Below are 22,774 nucleotides of genomic sequence, written 5' to 3' on the forward strand. Positions count from 1 at the left end.
TTGACACAAGTAAATAAATGTAGGATAGGTCACAGAGTACAGAAATAACTTGCCCAACTTCAGTGTCGTATTACTCAATCCGTGTCTCCACATCTTAATTTCCTAATTCGTACTGTAAGTTCTTCCAGTAGATAACCTCTAAGATCCCTTCTGCCTTAATATCCTGGAATTGGGAGAGAAGGTCCCTTTTATGTGTTGGCAAAATATTGACCTCTTTAAATTCATTATGTCATGTAAATGATCACAATAGAATAGTAATTTTGACTCACAGAAGTTGAATAGTCTATTAAAGAAAAAGGTAATTTAAATACAATAAATTCAAATGTTTCTGTGGTAGTAAATTACAACTTGGTGTTTTGGGTTTTTTTTTAATAGCTGAAAATTGTTCAGGCTACTGTACCTGTAGTCATTGCTTGGAGCAACCAGGCTGTGGCTGGTGTACTGATCCCAGCAATACTGGCAAAGGGAAATGCATAGAAGGTTCCTATAAAGGACCAGTGAAGATGCCTTCACAGGGCCCTACCGGAAATTCCTATCCACAGCCTCTTCTCAATTCCAGCATGTGTCTGGAGGACAGCAGGTACAACTGGTCTTTCATTCATTGTCCAGGTAAGATGCCTTGTATATTCAAATACAAATGTTTCTCTACCTATTTACAAAGAATAAAACCTTGAAACCTACATTGTTTATATGTAACTCCCTTCCCCCTCACTCCCAGTGATTGGTGCAAGAAGGAACAGACCAGGAGCTGCCCCTAAGCCTGGGCCTGGATCTGCTGGGGGTGAGAGTGGGCTCCTGAGAAACCAACTCTGAGAATTGGCCTTTAATTCAGACTTAAAGTGACTACTCAGGAATGTGCTTGTGAGCTTCTAGGACAGGTGGAAGAGGCTGGACAGGTGTAAAGACTTCCAAGAGATTAGTGGGCAAGAACTTCTCCAAGAGCCTGTCAGACAATGCCATTGACAACGGGGCTCTTTGTGAGGACTTCTTTATGGGAAAGGCCACTGTAAACAAAGGGAAAAGGCAAGAGACTGAGAGGAAATTATCTTCAAAGTATATAAAAACTGAATATCATGTAGAGTATGTAAGCCCCCACCCTCTAGGAAAAAAAGCTAATTGTCAACCCAACAGAAAAAGTGGGCAAGGGATATAAAGAAGCCATTCTTAGAAAAGGAGATAGAACAAGAAAATGCAAGATAACATGAGAGACCAGTTTTTTGTCTACTACACTGGCTTAAATTTTGTGTTTCCTTTTTTCCTCTAAGATTGGGGGTATCTACAGTTCTTTTTCTAATCTACTAGGGATTAACTTTTTAATGAAATATTTAAATCTGTGTTTTTCCATTAATATCAAGAACATATCAGGTGAAATGACAACTCACAGAATGGGAGAAAATATTTGCAAATCATATCTCTGGTAAGAGTCTAATGTCCAGAATACATAACCCTTAAAACTCAACAATAAAAAGACACCCCAATTAAGAAATGGGTAAAGGGTTTAAATAACTGTAACTCCAAAGAAGAAATACAAATAGCCAATAAACACATGAAACGATGCTCAACATCATTCATCATTAGAGAAATGCAAGTTAAAACCACAAGGAGATACTACTTCACACCTACTTGAAATAGTTATAATCAAAAAAACAGATAATGGCAAGTATTGACAAGGATGTGGAGAAATAAGAGCCCTCATATATTGCTGGTTGAATTACTAAATTGTGTAGCTACTTTGGAAAACAGTTTGGTAGTTCCTCAAAAAGTTAAATACAGAGTTATATGGCTCAGCAATTCCACTTCTAGGTATATACCCAAGAGAATTGGATACATATTTCACCCAAAAACTTGTACATGAATGCTCATAGCAGCATTATTCATAATGAGCAAAAATGAAAATAACCCTAATATCTGTCAGCTGGCGTATGGATAAACAAAATGTGTTATATCCATACAATGGAATACTATTTGTGATTTTGGTGCAGTCATGACTGCTGTAATCATTTTAAGTTTTATAACTCAGATATCTACATGGATGGGATAAATAGCAAGGGGGTAAACAGAATAGGTCCAAGGCTATGGAAGGTTGCCAAGATGGTGAAAAACTGCATCATGTTGATCAGTTAAGATAGATCTGCAGAATCAGAGATTTTGCTTACAGTGATGCAGGTTGTGTGCTATGTGAATGCCCCACTCCCCACCCCTTGGAATTCTGCAGTACACAGCCTATACAGCTGTCCTAAGCAGTCCTGAGAGTTCCAGTCTTCATATCCTTTTCTAGTTGTGAAGTCCTATATCCATCAGTAGTCTTACTAATCCTACTTGTGGAAATGTTTATATATAAAGATGATTATTTTTCTAACAATGAAAAATTTAAAGCAAATTAAATATTAGAGTGTATGGTTAAATAACTGTTAGGATTCATAGAAATCATTCTTCCATTTAAAGTTTTATTTGTGATAAATGAAATAATGTGATAAAATAATTGTGATCTAAGTTAAAAATCAAAATTGAATATTAATATGAGCACAGCTGTGTAAAACTGTATAGAAAAATACTGGAAGGACAGATACCAAATGTTAACCATGGTCTCTGGGTGGTGGGATTGTACATGATTTCCTCCCATCTTTATATTTTTCATAGGATAAAATATATTTTTCAAATATACTATCGTGAGCATATGTTATTTTTTACAATTAATAACAACAAAAACTATTTTTTAATATTGCTATGGGTATCACCTTGCTATGATATATTTCTGATTTGCCTGGACTAGCTCTTTTTTGATATTTTGATCTTATTTCTCAAACTTGTTTTTAGTGGGCCAGTTTTGATGATTTTATATTTAGAGGCAGTAGGAACTTAAAGAGATAGTTGTTGAACAAAGTTCTGCCATGGGATAGGCCCCTTGAAATTCTTTTTCTTCCAGCCTGCCAGTGCAACGGCCACAGCAAATGCATCAATCAGAGCATCTGTGAGAAGTGTGAAAACCTGACCACGGGCAAGCACTGCGAGACCTGCATATCTGGCTTCTATGGGGATCCCACCAACGGAGGGAAATGTCAGCGTAAGTCAGTTTGGTCAGGTTTATTGATGCCAAATCCACGTGGAACACAATACTTCTATTTGACTTGCATATGTAGGAGGAGAAGAGCCGTGTTGTTTTGGATACTGCATTTCTTACTAAGTCATACTTTTCAGCGGCTCATCTGAGCTGAGTGGGAGCTGAGCTGCCAGGTGTTTGATTAGCTGGTTAAAGCAACAAGCTGAAAATGAATTAAGCTTTTAATCACATTCTGCAATGGTATAAGAAAAGGTCCCAAACCAGAGAAGGTGCTGACTATAAGTGCCCTGTTCCCTTTTCTTCCATGGAACAGTGCACCGGTCAAGGGTTAGGTGGATCAGCTCAGACTTGAGGGTCTGGGGGGTTGTCTCACTGTGGGGGGAGTCACAAACAAAAGGCTCCAGCAGTGTTATGAATCCTCAGGTTTCGGGGAGGCTGAGGAGGAAGGGCTAGGAGTAGGAAGGTCCTAGGTACGGATTCGGAGTGGGGAAAGTGCCTTCAGGGTTGCCCTTGGCTGCCCTCGTAGCAGAGGTGCCTGAAGAAGATCTCTGCCCAAGGCCTAAGTTATGGAGACCTAGCAGTGAAGGCTCCAGGGGCTAGGAATGTAAATACGTGAAAGAGCATGTCTGGTAAGGGGCCTGAGTCCTTGACTGCAACTTGCTGGAAGATTCTGTAGTGCTGTGTGTGCTCCAAGTCTGCTGTGGGGAGGGCAGCCTTCCCCTGAGGCAGCCAGATACAGCCTGTGTCATTGACTGTGTTGGGCCTGAAAAATCACACAGTTTTTTAACCAAAAGCCAGACTCCTCAGTACTTCCAGTATATTGATTTAAATAGTCCCATGTTTCCCCATTCATGTCCAACAGAAGCCTGCAAGCAGTAGAACATTTTATTATTAGAACATAAATTCTATTATTTTTTTTTTTTTTTTTGAGACAGGGTCTTACTCTGTCACTTAGGCTAGAGTACAGTGACATGATCGTAGCTCACTGCAGCCTCAAACTCCTGGGCTCAAGCCCTCCCACTTCAGCCTACCAAGTAGCTGGAACTACAGGTGCACGCCACTATGCACAGCTAATTTTTTTTAAGTTTTTGTAGAGACAGGGTCTCACTGTGTTGCCCAGGCTGATCTTGTACTCCTGGGCTCAAGCCATCTCTTGCCTTGGCCTCCCAAAGTGCTGGGATACAGGCATGAGCCACCGTGCCCAGCCATAAATTCAGTTTTTAAAAATGACAAGTGACACCAATGAACTGATTTTCAATTTGGTCTAGTTTCCAACTAAAAAATATAATGAATCCTTTAGTTAAAAGACTCTGAGTTCTGAGCAGGGGAAATAAATATAGCAACAAATTGTAATGAAAAAGAGAGTATTGAAAAGATCAAAATAGTGATTGCCACAGGTGGCTGTGGGAACCAGCATTCTCTGTCCTTCTGTTCTTTGACTTCGGTTCCTTTAATGTTGCCTTTACATTATTGTCATTGGCTGAAAAATCATGACTCATGCCCATTAAATGCTCTTATTTTCATCTGTCTTTCATATCAAACCCAATTCAGATAAAATTATTTGTTTTGGGAGAAATCTGATAATTGTAATCTTTTCAGCCAGTTGTGACCGCCCCCCCTTTCTTTTCCCTTCTCCCCAGCGTGCAAGTGCAATGGGCACGCGTCGCTGTGCAATACCAACACTGGCAAGTGCTTCTGTACCACCAAAGGCGTCAAGGGGGACGAGTGCCAGCTGTGAGTACCACACTCCCTGTACCCCTAGGGAAGGCCGAAGGGCTGTATGGCTGCCTAAACTTCGCCCTGAGAGCCACCGCCTTCTCTGTGCCTTGTTGCCATTGGCTCTGAGAGATCCCTGGGTTGATTAGTTTGAAATGTTGCCCTTTCTACTTTAGACAGGTCAACCCCTAAACTAAGGAGGTTGTCAGGTTAGCAGTTCCTTAATGCTGCCTTAATTCACATTTTTATGTTTGAGTGATACTGATGCCTCCTGGGTTGCTAATTTGCATTAGTCGTCCTACCTGCAGCAACTGCTTGATTTTTGTCATGTCAAGAGATCTCGCTCTTTCCCAAAGGATAGAATTGGAAGAGCTGGTGTTCCAGTGATGGTGTCTTTTTGGCATTTTGGTTGTCTGATAGTGGGTATGATCTTCTTGCCTGTAACATCCCTCCCTGCTCTTGCCTTTTCCTTGGTGACATCTGTTAAGCATCTTCCAGGGGTGTCCTCATCCATGAGGATGCAGGCTTGGCGTCAGGCACACTTAAGGTTTCAGACCTGGCCCTGCCTCCCTGAGCAGGGTGCTCGTGAGGCAAATCACTGAACCATGTCGATCCTCAGTTTCCCCATCTATCAGTAGTAGGACTAGCAATAATTATTTTCAGTGTCCTGGTAAGTTGAAACAAAAGAGATTGTTCCCCAGTTAACATATACTTGTCTGCCTACTGGAAAGCCTCATAAAACACATGCATCCAGGTTTCCTCATTGTCTAGAAAGACTTAAGAGAGAAGTGTTTGGTATCAAAACATTGAGCTGATACATCACTGTAAACTTTATTTTTCTCAAAGAACAATAGTTAATGATGCCACCAGTGGTTGAGACATTGATAGTGGTATTGGTCTGTCTATATTTTATAGTTTGTATCAGTGAATATACTAGTTTCATGCTGCCCTAAAGCCAATAGATTAAATTTAACTTTTGGATCTTCGTTCCTTTAAACAGAAAAATGTGATGAGGTTAACCACTCGTGCCCTCAGGTGATACAACAAAGACACGCAGGTCGAATGAAAGACTTTTAAGTTCCTTCAAGAGATTGTAGATATAAACAAGTGCTAATAATCACCCTGGCTAAAAGGACACAATGTCCCTGTCTTGTCTTACCTGGGAAAAGTGCTTCACCCAAGCTTTCCCTGCCTTTCCTCCTAGTTCACAGCTGTTGTACTTGCCAAAATGGCTTTGTGAAGTGGGAAACTGGGTTTTGCTGATGTTCATAGACGATATCTATGGAGAAATTAATCGTTTTTTTGAGTAGAACTTATTTTTTTCTGCAGGCTGGTGAACACTTGTTCAAGGCTTTTTAAGAAAGATTCTTGGTATTTAATCTTCTCAGTTGTGTTTATAGAACAGGATCAGTTTATCCAGGAAGAATAGGAAAGAAGTGAAAAATGAATATTTGAAAAATATTTTGACTACACTTTAGAATATGTAGTCCACACAAAAGTGAAAATGTGTTTTTCGTTATAATAAATAGGGTCTAGATTTATTACATCTGGATTTCTCTCATGTGCTTTGGCAAACGCTTGTCAGTTGTTCTCATATAGTTGGTGTGTGAACTGCCAAGCAGTCAGCGTTGAAAGTTCACATGCTCTCTCCCTGGTCCACCTGAACTGCGTGACACTGGAGAATGCAATTAAATGACTCCAGTCTCTCTGTATTTTATATAAAAAGGATCTGCTTAGTTTTAAAATGAATGTAGATTCTGTTTTAAATAGCAGCATAAAATAATTTTCATTTTTTCCCCTAGATGTGAGGTAGAAAATCGATACCAGGGAAACCCTCTGAAAGGAACATGTTATTGTAAGTGCTTTTGCAATTCTTATTTCTAGAAGCAAAGTAGTCTAGTAAAACACTGTTTTCTTAACATGGTTTTAGAATGGTAAGTGCTATTGGAATACAGCAACCGCCCATGGAAGTGTCCCCTGATGCGTTGGCATTCTATTAAGCTTACTACATATATGAGTGCTATTTTAAGCTGTTTCAATTGTGGTCATGGTTGCTGTGAATATGCTTATGGCAGATAGCAGGGGAGAGGACAGAGATAAGCAACTCTGGCTTTTCTTGTTTATATTCTCTTGATACCTCTATTTGGCATAACCTGGTTCATGCTGTCATGTTTCATATTTTAAGATACACATCAAAAAGAGAATTCTTAAAATATAATTGAAGTTTCATTATTCTCTCTAGAACTGATTTGTGTTAACCACCTTGGAATAAAAGGTGAATCTGGCAATGTGACCAGGTTTTTATGGGTAAATGCATTTTCTCCATTTAGAACAATCCACACGGTGGGCCCATTATGGAACCAGAGAAATAGGAGTTAATGTTATGGATTATCTGTTGTAATTATATACCTGGTATGCTGAGTTGAGTAACATCCCCTCAAAATTCACATCCACTTGGAACCTGTGAATGTGACTTTATGTATATAAAACTTTTCAAAGAAGACAGGAGAAAAACTTTTGACCTTTTGTAGGAAAAAGAGTTCTTAGATATGATTCTAAAAACACAATTCATAATAAAAGTTGATTAATGAGATGTTATCAAAATTTAAAACTTGTATTTTTTTAAAAACCATTAAAAAATAAATAAGCCACAGACTAAAGAAAATATTTGCAAATCATGTATTTGATTCAGAGCTTATATCCAGAATATGTAAAGAACTCTTACAACTGAATGAGAAGACAATTCCAATTAAAAACAGACAAAGATTTGAATGGACATTTCACCGAAGGAAGATATAGCAATGGCCAGTAAGCAGATTAAAATATGCTTAACATCATTAGTCATTTGGGATAGGCAGATTAAAACCACAGTGAGATACAGCCGTAGGATGACTAGAATCAAAAGCTAATACCTGGCTTAATAGAAGACAATTGTAATCTCATGTCTGCTCCTGCATTCAAACTGTTGCAATACGTCTCTTTGGTTAAATACATGAACAAAACCTGGCCTCACCAGACATGTAGTTGGACAAAGGGCAGAGTATTTTAATGGCCTTTTCAGATAAGTGTGGATGTTATCCTTTGATACCATACTAAAACTGCACAACTAGTCATTTCTTAAAGGTTAGTTGAAATGTGGAAGTGGAAAACACATCAGTGAATTTTTTATAATCTAGTACATTAAAATCTGTTTATCCTGTGAATAAAAAAAAGCCAACAGGAAGTTTTAGCAAGGATGTTGAGAAACTGGAACCTTCGTGCATTGCTTGTGGCAATATAAAATGGTGTAGCCACATTGTAAAACCACTCAGCATTTTCTTAGACAGTTAAAAAAAACTTACCAATAACTTCCCATTTCTCCCTCCCTCTACCCGCTGGCAACCATCATTATACTTCCCGCTTCTATGAATTTGAGTCTTATAGGTGCCTCATCTAAGTAGAACCATATTGTATTTGTCTTTTTATGACTGGTTTATTTCACTTAGCATAGTGTCTCAAGGTTCATTCATGTTGTAGCATATGTGAGAATTTCCTTCCTTTTTAAGGCTAAATCACTGTATGCATGTACCACATTTTGCTTATCCATTTATCTGTTGATGGACACTTGGGCTCCTTCTACCTTTTGGGTATTGTGAATATTGCTGCTGTGAACATGGGCATACAGTTATCGGTTTGAGTCCCTGCTTTCAATTAATTTGGGTATATACCCAGAAGTATAATTGCAGGATCATGTCACAATTCTATTTTTCATTTGTTGAGGAACTACCATACAGTTTTCCACAGCAGCTGCACTATTTTACATTCCTACCAACACTGTGCAGGATTCCAATTTTTCCACATCCTCACCTCATTTGTTATTTTCTAGTTTCTTGATAGTAGCCATCCTAATGGGTGTGATATGATATCTCATTGTGGTTTTGATTTGCATTTCCCTAATGCTCAGTGATATTGAGTATTTTTCATGTGCTTTTTGGCCATTTGTATATCTTCTTTGGAAAAAAAATCTATTTAAGTCCTTTGCCCATTTTTAATCAGGTTAGTTTTTGTTCTTAAATTGTATATTAAGACTTTTTAAAATTAAATTATGGCAACTTTGGCCAGTAAGCTCTCTTTCAAGCTATGTTTTTTTACTATATCACATTCGTCTTTGAGTGCTTTCTTCCTTTCTGGAATAAAATAACTAAGGCTTACATTCCTTGCCCTAGACCTAGAATCAACCATGTTTCCATGGAGTCCTGGTTTCTATTACACTATTAATTTATATCTTTGTATCCTTAAGCAAAATTTAGCATGTAACGTATGTTCACCTAATACTTGCAGGTGAGTTAATTTGGAGCATAAAATCTCAGCCAGGGCCATGATATAAGGAGAGTTTAGTGGGTTAACCCAAATAAAATGATACTGCCCATAGACTTGATTTTCTTTGAAAAACCTAGGTATAAATGAGTCACAGTGCTTTTCTGGTTATTGAATTTATGAGAAAAGCAGTCTGTATCTCTAGAGACCTGTTCTATTTTTTTTTCAATTTTTAAATATGCATTTCTTTCTTTCCATAGATACTCTTCTTATTGACTATCAGTTCACTTTTAGCCTGTCCCAGGAAGATGACCGCTATTACACAGCCATCAATTTTGTGGCTACTCCTGATGAAGTAAGATTTTTTAAAGTTTTCCTATTTCATTTTGAATTTGTTTGGATCTTTTTCTTGGTCATTATGGGTAGAAGTACTGCCTTAGCAGTGGCCTCCAGAATGGAATACACAGGATGATCTCTAGGGGTGCAGGAAAGAAATGTTAGAATCTACATTTTGTTTCCTTTCCATCTAAAAGGCAAGAGTGGTGTTGATAAGATTTACCAGGATCTGTGACACGGACTGACATTGGTTCCACACACACTTGGTTTGCATGCCTGCCCATCACAGCCCCGCCATACAGAAAGGGAGAGGAGATTGCAAGGGGAGCTCCACCATCAGAGGGCAGATGGCAGGGCCTAGATTTACTCCCTCAAAACTGACCAGAGGCTTAAAAAGCACCTGCAAAGACACTGTTGATTGAAATGCCAGCGATGTGAGCACAAGCAGACAGCAAGGGAGGTGGCAGAAGTGACACCTCTGCTTCTAGAATGAGTTCTTAGCCTCATTAGGAGGTAAAACAGCAAAGGGTTAGTTGGGTCCAACAAGAGGTTGTCCAGGAATAATTTAAATTGTTAAAGCAACTATTTGAAATGTAGATTTATATCACTGTCCTTAATGGTGAAGCCCAGCCTGCCACAAGCTTATCACCTAGCAGTAGAAGGAAGCCACCACAGCATGACATTTAAAAGTAAAGCATCCAGGAATGAAGACAACACACCTATACAGTTTCTTCAGTGAGATACAAAGTCATTCAGTGCCCACTCCAGTGCTTAAACAAATTTCACTAAATTTACTAAAATTATTTAGGAGCCTTGTTGGAGATTTCTTACTGCTCATCAGCATACTCAAAGCCATTTACCATTATAAAATTTCATTCACAATCAAAGTGACTAATAATAACATGGAAAGCAATATGGCAGTAAGCCAAAGTATATTCCTTTGTTGACAAATATTATCAATAAACATTGCTAAATGTTTTTAAAAAGTAGTAGGACAAAGTCCATGGTGTGGTATATCTGCTACGCAATTAAGTGAAAGTAGAGTTTGTGTTTAATTCTCCATTTCAATGATAAAACTAAGAAAAGATGTACTAGAGAAGATACATTCTCAAGAGTGAATGGCTTTTTAAGTAAAGATAATAAGTGACTTCAAATGAAAATATTTTATGGAAAAACTGTGTGAGTGTTTCATTTCAGTGGGTGTGTTAACTGGAATATTTTTTTAAAGATTTTATGATAAGGGTATAGCAAAAGTACCACACGTGAAATTTATTCACTGCCTCATTCATGAGCAAATGGTTGAAGTGCTCAAAGTCTTTCAGGATGTAATTGATATTAATTTTATTTTTAAAAATAAATAAATATATTAGAATCTTTGTAATATTTAACAAGTTGGGAAGTGACTATGCAGGGCAGACTGTAGGACTTGAATATACTCAGGGGGAGAGTATGAGGGGGAGAAGGGATGGCGTTTAGAACCAATTGCCCATGTGTACCCAGGGATGACTATAATTGTTAGTTGTGTGCTGCCAACAAATGTTAAATATAAGCAAACACTTGAGCTGTTCTTTCAAGACAAAGGTAAGGTTTTGTCAATAAATGAGAAGGTTAACTGCTTTGTGAGAGAAACTTCTGGTTTGGAGATTATACTTTGGAAATGTATCCATTATTGTGACTTTGTGATGTAAAAACTATCAAAACAACACCCTAAAAGTCTTAATTTTTCTAATTTGTTTTAAGATCTTTTAAAATGAGTTTTGGGATAACTGGATCCATCTGTAAAATATAAAATACAACATTGATTAGTTTGCCAAAATAATTATTTGACCCTAAAGTAAATTAGACTAGCCCTTTGAATTGCTGTGTCTTTAAGAGCTAAACAAGGTTTTCAAAGCTAAGAAAGCATACTCAGCCATATTTCACTTGAAATAATATTTTTAGTGAGAGAAAAATATTTTTCAAATCATGAATGAATATAATCAAATTATTTTTAAGATTTAGTTTATTTCAAAGCTTCATATGCATTTTTTTACCATTTCTGGTTTCGGAGAAATTTTACGTTGTATATAATCTATGAGTTTAGAAGTACATGGGTTTAAGTTATAAATAAATACAGATTGGGGCACATGATCAAGTGTTTTGTTTAATAAGAATGAGCTCCAGACATTTAGAAACAGCTGCCCAATGAATGCTTAGGGGGCTGATTTTGGTAACATAGATCAGAAGATGTAAATCCAGGGCTGGGTGTGGTGGCTCATGCCTATAATCCCAGCACTTTGGGTGGCCTAGGCAGGACGATTGCTTGAGCCCAGGAGTTCAAGACCAGCCTGGGCAATATAGCGAGACCCCTCTTTGCAAAAATTAAAAAAATTAGCCGGGTGTGCCTATAGTCCTAGGTACTTGGGAGGCTGAGGCAGGAAGATCACTTGAGCCCAGGAGTTTGAGACCAGCCTGGGCAACATAGTGAGTCCTTGTCTCTAATTAAAAAAAAAAATTAGCTGGGTATGGTGGCATACACCTCTAGTCTCAACTATCCAGGAGGCTGAAGCAGGAGGATCACTTGAGCCCAGGAGTTAGAGGTTGCAGTGAGCTATAATGATGCCACTGCACTCTAGCCAGGTTGACAGAGTGAGACTCTATCTCAAAAAAAGTAAATAAAATAAGATAAAGTCTGAAAACTATTATAATTAATTTTCTAATTATTTACACCTCTCATCAGCAAAACAGGGATTTGGACATGTTCATCAATGCCTCCAAAAACTTCAACCTCAACATCACCTGGGCTGCCAGCTTCTCAGGTAATGACATACCTAGAGAAGACCCTCCAAGTGGAAGTAATAGAGTAAAAAATGTAATATAGGAATTGAGAAAGGGGCTCTGGAGACAGATTGGTTTGAAACCCACCTTTTACTATTACTTATTAGCTATGAGACCTTGAGCAAGTACCCAAACCCCTCTCTAGACTTTAGGATTATTCAACTGTAGAGTGAGAATAACAATATTTACCTCCTGGAATTGTTGTGTAGATTAAATTAGGTTATACCTGCCAGAGCTCACCAAGGTGTCAGGCTCTGCATGGTTACAGCCCCTACCCTACTGCTACCACTTGTACCCTTGCTGTTGCCACTGCCATTATCGTCTATATCTGTGCTTAAGAAGCAAAAAATTCAAATGATTCAGAGTTTCAAGAAATGAAAACATTTTAAATCAAGTGAGATTTTAGTAGGTATATAGAAATGTACTTTGGGAATTAAATCAAGCTCTGAAATTATAGCTTTAGCTATCCTGTTTGTCTTACTGTAATTCACTGAAGATCTGCTGGGTAGAAAATCTACTAAAGAAAGGATGACCTTGATGTAGTGGTTAAGACAGATAACCATTACTTGACAACTCAACAGATAGATCTAATTTGAATTCTGCTTCTTACTTACTTGCACTTTTGGGCAAGTTACTTAAGCTTTCTGAGCCAATTTCCTCAAGTGTGAAGTGGGATAGTAAAAACACCTAGCTACATAGAGTGTTGCAAGGATTAAATGAGATAATAAATGAATTACTCAATGTAATGCATGAAACATGGTAAATTCTCACTAAATGGTAGCCATGTTTCATCATCGTTATTACTGTTGCACTACTAATGTTTTTTGTCAAAACACAAACCAATTAGACAGGTGCAAAATAAGAATATTGCTTTTTGATGCCATTTTATGTTTTATGTTTATCTTGTCTTCAAAGACTGTGTAGAATTCAGAAGTTCAGAAACTTGCAGTGAGGAGAGATTTTTAAGAAAAAGTCCAATTATCAGAGAAAGGCAATGTCTCTGAGCATGTGAAAGATTTGCAATGGATGTCTCACTAAAGATACTATAGTCTGGGCCGGGCATGGCGGCTCACGCCTGTAATCCTAGTGCTCTGGGAGGCCGAGGCGGGCAGATCGTTTGAGCTCAGGAGTTCGAGACCAGCCTGAGCAAGAGCGAGACCCCGTCTCTACTAAACATAGAAAGAAATTATACGGACAGCTAAAAATATATATAGAAAAATTAGCCGGGCATGGTGGCACATGCCTATAGTCCCAGCTACTCGGGAGGCTGAGGCAGGAGGATTGCTTGAGCCCAGGAGTCTGAGGTTGCTGTTAGCAAGGCTGACGCCACGGCACTCTAGCCCGGGCAACATAGTAAGACTCTGTCTCAAAAAAAAAAATTAAAAAAAAAAAAAAAGATATTATAGTCTGGACTCTAGTCACAGGATCTAACTCAGACGTGGAAGTCCATTTCGTGAGTCTTTATAGACACTCGAATTCCTGGCTGAGGGAAAATATGGAATGTTGAAGGGCTGTCAGGGAATAGGTAGAGTTATACCAGATTGGGAGACTTTAATACAGTTGTAGCTGGTGGTAGAAGGGGGGATTGACCCCTTAAGCCCCTTCCTCCCTATTCCTGTTAAGACTTGAGGCCACTGCTGGATAGGACGTGAGGGGTGAATGAGTGTCCCTGTGGGAGTCTGGAGCATTGTCAAGAGCTATAAAAGAGAAATGCACAGGAATTGGAGTGTTATGGGCAGAGTCAATGCCAGTGTTTGTTAATAGGATTCTAGTGGTATCTCTGTTTAGCCTGTTTCAGTGGGATGACCAACAGGGAGTCGCAGGGGTTCCTGGTAAAACCATTCTGGTTAGGGGCACAGGCTTATGTGTCATCCTGCCCAGCTTTAGGTCCCAGCTCCATTCTTGCTGGTGTGACCTAAGGCAAGTTAATTAGTTTCTCTGAAACTTAGTTTCCTAACCTGTAACTGAGGATAAGAATAGCATTGTTGTGAGGACTCAATGAGACTGAGCTCTTGAAGGCTGTTCTTGGAAGATAGTAAGAATTCAGTAAATGCTAACTATTATCCTTATTATTAATGAGGGCAGATGCTGTTAAAAAAAAATGTCTCTTCTGTATTATTCTTTTCTTTCTAACAGCTGGAACCCAGGCTGGAGAAGAGATGCCTGTTGTTTCAAAAACCAACATTAAGGAGTACAAAGATAGCTTCTCTAATGAGAAGTTTGATTTTCGCAACCACCCAAATATCACATTCTTTGTTTATGTCAGTAATTTCACCTGGCCCATCAAAATTCAGGTAAGAAGTGCTTTTTGTTCTCATCCTGCAAAGATGGTGAAATCTCTGTAGTGAACACTAAATTCACTAATTTGGAACTTGTGGTAAATGTAATGTGCAATGTTGCTTTGCCTGTGTAACATCTATGGCAAAGAAATGCTAAGCACATGCAACTGTAAAGAAGATTGTATTGGGGGTGGTTTATATCACTTCTGAAGGAAATTTATAAGCACTTTTGAAAGCAAGTTGACATATAACAAATTTGGTAATTATAAACGTATTCATTTCTTCATTGAGCACTTGCCATATAAAACCCTGTAGGGCTACAGAAAGCACTCAATTCTGGAAAGAGTAAGGTGAGTGTAAATGAAACTAACACATGTATAACCAGCGAAAGCCAGGGTGTGGATGTATGAGAAGATCCCAAAAGTGCTGTGAGAGTTTAGAGGAGGATAAATGGGGTGTAATGGAAGGCAGTGTGGGGTTATTATGTTGAGGAGTGTGGGCCTTGTAGTAAGAGAGACGTAGTTTGATTCCTGGCTCTTACATAAATCATGTAGCCTCTGCAAGTCTCAGATTCTCTGTGCACATGATGCAAAAGGGTAGTTGTAAGGGGTCGTGTTGCTACAGCAGCCCCTGCTGTTGTCAGCCTGCTCCTTTCCTCTCTTCCCACAGGGCCAGTGCACTGCCTCTTGTCCAAGACCCACAGCCCTGTCTGAGCTTTTTACACTTGTGTCCTTTGAGGCCTTGCCTCAATACTTCCCACTTCCTACTTCCTTCACGTTGGGTGAATTTGGAGGTCAGGGATGGGTGGGCTTTCAGGGACTGGTTCACCATTAGCCACGGAAGTGTGGTCACTGGACTGGGCTCTTGCCATTTGCCCACTTTCAGAAACATGATCAACTTCTGAAGTGAGTCATCACTAATCAGTTAGAATGCCTTGGAACTGTGACTAAAGAACAGTAAATCTTCTCCTTCCTGGAACGTAGAGGACAAGAACTATGTTGTACTTTTTTCTCACCACCGTCTCTCTCCTTTTCCTGTCTCCATAGTCTACAAATTTGTTAATCCTCTAAATCAGCTTTTTTCCCCTTTGTTTTACACACTCTCTGCTTCCTCCTCAGCCAGTCTTGTAAGCGTAGGTTACACTCTCTATTCTTATTTCCTCTTATCTGGTCACACATCAGCCCACAACAGTCTGGCTTCTTCCCTCACCACATCCTGAAGTCGCCCTGTCATACTGGACTCCAGTGACTGGATTCTTCAGTCCTCTTCTTCTCATTGCATGACTTGAGTCGCTGTCTTTCTTGCTTTCCCGATTTTTGTTTCCCTGATTCTCTGGCCAGTCTTTTTAAGGAATCTTCCTTAAACACTTGGCTTGCTTAGAATTCAGGCCTGGTCCTCCTGTTCTCTCCACAAAGTTTCCCTGGTTAATCCCATCCCACTTGTAGGACTCGTGGTACCACATCTGTGTTGGTGATTCTCAGTGCTCTGTCTCCAGGCCATTATACTCAATTGGTGCCCAGACATCTCTACCTGGATATTCACAAGCTCCCTGCACTTTGTGCCTAGTCCTTCTTGTGACCTTAGCCCCAAACTCCTGTGCTTCCTCTCAGTGAACAGCACCACCATTTACCATATTGCAAAAGCCAGGGCCTGGAAATCATTTATATTCCTGGGATAAACCCAACTTGGGCATTATGTATTATTTCCTTACTTTACATATTATTGGGTTCAGTTTGCTAATAATTTGGCTAGAATTTTTTATCTGTTTCATGAGTGAGAATATCTGATAGTTTTCCCTTCGTATCCTTGTTATGATTTTTTTTTTTTTTTTTTGAGACAGAGTCTCGCTCTGTTGCCCGGCTAGAGTGAGTGCCATGGCATCAGCCTAGCTCACAGCAACCTCAAACTCCTGGGCTTAAGCGATCCAACTGCCTCAGCCTCCCAAGTAGCTGGGACTACAGGCATGCGCCACCATGCCAGGCTAATTTTTTCTATATAGATTTTTAGTTGGCCATATAATTTCTTTCTATTTTTAGTAGAGACGGGGTCTTGCTCTTGCTCAGGCTGGTCTCGAACTCCTGACCTTGAGCGATCCACCCGCCTCGGCCTCCCAGAGTGCTAGGATTACAGACGTGAGCCACCGCGCCCGGCCTTTGTTATGATTTTGATACTAAGGTTAAAATAGGGCACGGTGGGTTGCACTGATAGTCTCAGCTACGCAGGAAGCTGAGATGGGAGGATCACTTGAGCCCAGGAGTTCAAGGCCAGCCTCGGCAGCATAGTGAGACCCTATCTCAAAACAAAAAAAAGTTGATAACAAGGTTAAAATAACCCTTAATAGTTATAATTTGAGGAGTTTTCTTTCTTTCTCATCTCTGGAAATAGAATTACCTGAACCGTGAGTACTTGGTCGCTCTCTCCTGTAAAATTAATTATTAGATTTTAGTGTTTTATTTGTGGAGATATTTTTTAGCTATTGGTTCAACTTATTTAATAGTTATAGGATATTTTGAATTTCCTCTTTCTATTTGAGTCACTTTTAATCTTTTTTTAGATATTAATTTACATCATGTTTTCAAATATATTTTTATTATTTTTATTGATAATAATTGGTGCATATATATGGGGTACATTTGACATTTTGATACATGTATACAATGTGTAATGATCAAATCAGGGTAATTAGGATATCCATCACCTCAAGCATTTATCATTTATTTGTATTGGGAGCATTTCAAATCTTCTCTTCTAGCTATTTTGAAATATACAATAAATTATTGCTAATTACTGCCACGCTGTGCTATCTAACACTAGAACTTATTCCTTCTATCTAACTGTATTTTTGTACACATTAACCAATGTCTTTTTATCTGCCCTTCACTCTTCCAACCTCTGGTAACCACCATTCTACCCTCTGCTTCCATAAGATCAACTTTTTTGGCACCCACATGAGAGTGAGAACATACAATATTTGTCTTTCTGTGCCTGGCTTATTTCATTTAACATAATGATCTCCACTTCCATCCATGTTGCTGCAAATTATAAGGTTTCATTCTTTTTTTTATAGCCAAGTAATATTTTATTGTGCGTTCATACCACATTTTCTTTATCCATTCATCTGTTGATGGACACTTAGGTTGATTCCATATCTGCACTACTGTGAATAGTGCTGCAGTGAACATGGGCATGCATATTATCTCTTTGATATGCTGACTTCCTTTCTTGTGGACATATGCCCACAGTGGGATTGCTAGATCATATGGTAGCTCTATTTTTAGTTTTTTGAGGAACCTCCATATTGTTTGTCATAATAGCTGTACTAATTTACATTCCCACCAACAGAGTACTAGCATTTCCCTTTCTCTGCATTCTCGCCAGCATCTGTTATTTTTGTCTTTTTGACAATACCCATTTTAACTGGGGTAAAATAATATCTCATTGTGGTTTTGATTTGCATTTCCCTGATGATTAGTGATATTGAGAATCTTTTCATATGCCTGTTGGCCATTTGTATGTCTTCTTTTGAGAAATGTCTATTCAGATAATTTGCCCATTTTTAACTAGGATTATTTGTTTTTTTTGCTATTGAGTTGCTTGAGTTCCTTGTACATTCTGGTTATTAATCCCTTGTCAGATGGGTAGTTTAAAATTTTTTTTCCCATTCTGTGTTTTGTCTCTTTGTTGACTATTTCCTTTGCTGTGCTAAAGCTTTTTAGCTTGATAAAATCCCATTTATCTGTTTTTGTTTTGGTTGCCTGTGGTTTTAAGGTCTTACATAAAAAAATTTTTGCCCAGAGCAATGTCCTGGAGTGTTTCCCCAGTGTTTTCTTTTAGTAGTTTTATAGTTTCAGGTCTTGGATTTAAGTCTTTAATCTATTTTTACTTGGTTTTTGTATATGTTGAGAGATAGGAATCTAGTTGTATTCCATATATAACCCTTTTTTGTATTCCGGTGTTCATAACATCATTATTTATAATAGCCATAGGTGGAAACAACCCAAATATCTATCAGATGGATGGATAAACAAAATGTGATATATTTGTACAGTGAAATATTATTTAGCCTTAAAAAGGAATGGAATTCTGGCCAGGTGCGGTGGCTCACGCCTGTAATCCTAGCACTCTGGGAGGCCGAGGCAGGTGGATTGCTCGAGGTCAGGAGTTTGAGACCAGTCTGAGCAAGAGCGAGACCCCCGTCTCTACTTAAAATAGAAAGAAATTATCTGGCCAACTAAAATATATATATAGAAAAAATTAGCCTGGCATGGTGGCACATGCCTGTAGTCCCAGCTACTTGGGAGGCTGAGGCTGTAGGATCGCTTAAGCCCAGGAGTTTGAGGTTGCTGTGAGCTAGGCTGACGCCACGGCACTCACTCTAGCCGGGCAACAGAGCAAGACTCTGTCTCAATTTTTTTTCAAAAAAAAAAAAAAAAAGGAATGGAATTCTGATATGTGCTACAATACAGGTAAACCTTGAAAACATCTAAGTGAGATAAGTCATTCACAAAAGGACAAACATTATATGTTTCCACTTACTTTAAATATCTAGAATACACAAATTCGTAGAAAGTAGATTAGAGGTTACCAATGGATCAGGGGTGCAGGAAATTGGGAGTTACTGCTTCATAGCTATTACAGAGTTTCTGTTTGGGGTGATGAAAAAGCTTTCAAAGTGATAATGATGATGGTTACACAACAATTGTGAATGTAATTGTTGCCATTGAATTGTATCTTTAAAAAATGGATTTCGACCTAAACTTCACATCTTATGCAAAAATTAACTTAATCACAGATTTAAATGCAAAACGTAAAACTGTGACACTCTTAGAAAAAAATATAGGAGAAAATCTTTACATTCTAGGGCTAAGCAAAAAGATTTTAGATTTGATACCAAAAACATGATCTTCCATAAAAGGAAAAGTTAATAATTGGACCACATCAAAACCAAAAATTTTTGCTCTGTGAAAAACCTTAAGAGGTTGAAAAGACAAGCTACGATGTGGCGGGAGAGAATACTTGCAAAACATTTCTGACAGAGCACTTGTATCTAGAATTTAAGAACTCTCGAAACTCAACAGTAAAGAAAGAAATGATCCAATTAGAAAATGGGCAAAAATAATGAAAAGATATTTCACCACAGAGGATGTACCTATGGCAAATAACCACATAAAAGATGTTCAGCATCAGTAACCATTAGAGAAATGCAAATTAAAACCACAATGAGATACCACTACACACCTATCAAAATGACTAAAATTAAAAATAGTAATAGCAACAAATGCTTGAGAGGATAGGAAGAAATTATATCACTCATACACTGCTGATAGGAATGTAACATGGTACAGCCACTCTGGAAGATAGTTTGGCATTTTCTTATGAAGCTAAATTTGTGCTTACTATACAACCCAGCAATTGTATTCTGGGGCATATATCCCAGGAAAGTGAAAAAAAATGTTCACACAAATGCCTGTACATCAATGTTTATAGCATCTGTACAGCAATCAATATTGCAGCTTTATTCATAATAGCTAAAACACCAAATATTCCTCAACAGGTGAATGGTTAAATAAACGGTACCGCATACACATCATGCAATAATATGCAATGATAAAAAGCAATGAACTATTGATACAACAACTTCAGTAAATCCCGAGGAAATTTTGCTAACTAAAAAAAAAAAACTTAGAAAATTACATACAGCATGATTCCATTTATATAACATTTGAAAATAAAAATTTTATACATATATATATATATATATATATACACACACACACACAGTATATATAGTAAAGCTTCCAATTTCTCTGACGACTTCTGACTCTGACCTCTAGACCCTCTTTTAAAAGGGTTTGTCTGGTTGGGCACTGTGGCACATGTCTGTCTGTAGTCCCAGCTACTCAGGAGGCTGAGGCAGGAGGATTGCTTGAGCCCATGAGTTCAAGTCCAGCCTGGGCAACAGAGTGAGACTCCATCTCTAGAAAATAAAAGTTCAATGGCTCATCGGATTAGGTCAGGCCCACCCATACAGGGAAGGGTAATATACAGGGTGTGCACACCTAAGGGTGAATCTTGGGGGCATCTTAGAATTCTCCCTGCCATAGGCTGCATTTGGAGTAGAGCTAGCCCAGCTTTAGGTTCTTCTCTGGACCCAGGAAGGTTGAGCTATAGACTTCATCCAGTGAGTACAGTTTAAATTTGGTAACGTCCCTGACGCTATATATAAAGTTAGAGATCACGCACATTTGTTAGATTATTTTTATGTGAAATACTTGATTCAGGTTCTAGTAAATAAAGTTTATTGACTTAAGTTGAGATTATTTTCATACCGACATACCTGATAATATTCTGAATCCAATTGAACATCAAGCTTTGTTGCTTAAAAACGATTAATATTTTTAAGATTCTTAGTGAGTATCTTGACTTATGCTGCTGCTGTTTTTCCCAGTTGGAAAGAGGGCTCTGCGCATATAAGCAGGCTTTTGTCCCGGAGATAGCCGTGCTGTTGCCAATGCTGAGTTCTAGTTTTTTTCCTCCCAGCGCCCTATTGCTCCACCCTCTGAAAGTCCCTGAAATGGTTTTAGAGCTTTCCTTCTAGAGGGAGTTCTTCCCCACACTTAACTTAGAAGAAGTAATAATTTTAAGTTTAAGAACCAAAGAGATGTTGATCTTCTCCCTGAGTTTTTGGTGTTCCTTTCCTGGGCTGGATCACTAACTTGACTAAGACCCACTTAATGAAAACTGCCTTCAGGAGCACTTGCGAAAATAAACGATGGCACACTCACCATTTAGTTTGCCAGGCTTTCCTTGAAAAAGCAGGTAAGTTCTACTGAAAATGTGTCTTTTTGGTCTTTGGTACAAATGACTGCAGTATTCACAAACAGTGTAAACTGGACTTGTGGTGTCGTGTGTTCTCTGTGTCCTCACGTGAGCCCAGTGGACACTGGTTCTCTCTGCCCTGGGGACAGTATCTGGCTGTGTGCCATGTGGGGGGCTGAGCTGGCGGCTTCCTGGGTACCTGCATCATGTTCTCAACAAAGGGGGCTGCATGTTTCTTTGTTGCTCTTTTTCCCCTAGAGCCTGAGCTTTTCTAGGTGTAGTATGGCTCTTAAACACACACACACATTTAGCAACTGTACAAATTCAGTAAAAATGGAGAGACTTATTTAAGAGAGAAAGTAGGGAGATGTCTAAATGGTAAAGCGTAGATCATTCAGTTAAATTTCAGTATGACTTTCAATGCAGGCAAAGCCTTTTTGCCTTCGATTCTCATTTTTTGGAGCAAAGTAACTACAGAAATGTAATTCTCTACTTGGAAATTCACATAAACATTGGTACTTTAAAAATGGTAATGCTAAACTCAAGTTCCTTCACTCTGAACTGATCCCAGGATTCTTTTCCATAATTAGGAACAGATCAAAACCTATAACTGCTAACTGAGGGAATTTGAAACTAACTATAAAAATCTTTGTAGATGCAGTTAAAACAAACAAGCAAAACACCCAGACTGAAAAGGCCTGTGTGTAGGAGGGTGATCGGTATGTTGGGGCCAGTTGTGCTTGTTTTCTGGTCGGTTGTTCCTGTGGGTAAGCACCCTTCCCTCAGCCCCCGCTTTCTGAAAGCTGTCCTGCTTGTTCTCCCCAGTACGCAGGGGCTCAGCTGGCTTCAGCCATGCCCATAGTTTGGGAGGGTAGGTATTCAAGATAGAAAATGGATGTGCAGATGCTGTGTGTGAGGCGGGAAGGTGGGTTAGTGGGACTGGGGTTCTGGCTTGTTACTGACTCTGCAACAGAGGTTGTTATTGTAATGTGGAACTAATATTTAAGCTGTCTCCACGCTGCGTGTTTCATCTGCTATTTTATGTAAGAGACCAGTGTTCACAAGTGAAGGCAACATAGAATTTGTATTGAGAACTGGGCATTCATTTAGATTTTAGAGTTATGTTTACGGGTGCTAACAGGATTGCTGTACTGAGCAAGGAATGTGGGAAACTTTTGTTCACTCTAATGTACTTTTTTGCTAGTAACAGCTTTATCAAAATATAATTCACATACCATACAATTCACCCATTTAAAGTGCACGATTCAATGGTTTTTATTATATCCACAGAATTGTGCAGCCATCACCACAATCAATTTTAGAATATTTTCATCACCCCCAAAAGAAGCCTATAAGCAGTCACTCCACATTCCTCCCTCCCCTGGCAACCACCAGTCTGTACTTCCTGTCTCTATGGATTTGCCTATTCTGGACATTTTATATAAATTGA

General features: G+C 38.8%; 1 protein-coding gene across 6 annotated transcripts in view; it reads left to right on the forward strand.

Moving 5' to 3' along the window:
- The window catches only part of ATRN (attractin), a 133,475-nt gene that overhangs the window by 80,269 nt on the left and 30,432 nt on the right, over positions 1-22,774 (forward strand). For all 6 annotated transcript variants that reach the window (XM_045528988.1, XM_045528989.1, XM_045528986.1 and 3 more), the window contains 7 exons: positions 376-609; positions 2,927-3,064; positions 4,702-4,795; positions 6,580-6,632; positions 9,334-9,428; positions 12,129-12,207; positions 14,363-14,520. In XM_045528988.1, coding sequence (XP_045384944.1) covers positions 376-609; positions 2,927-3,064; positions 4,702-4,795; positions 6,580-6,632; positions 9,334-9,428; positions 12,129-12,207; positions 14,363-14,520 — 851 coding nt within the window. The remainder of the gene's footprint in view (positions 1-375; positions 610-2,926; positions 3,065-4,701; positions 4,796-6,579; positions 6,633-9,333; positions 9,429-12,128; positions 12,208-14,362; positions 14,521-22,774) is intronic.

Source organism: Lemur catta, chromosome 17 (genome assembly GCF_020740605.2).
Source record: "Lemur catta isolate mLemCat1 chromosome 17, mLemCat1.pri, whole genome shotgun sequence".
NCBI lineage: Eukaryota > Metazoa > Chordata > Mammalia > Primates > Lemuridae > Lemur > Lemur catta.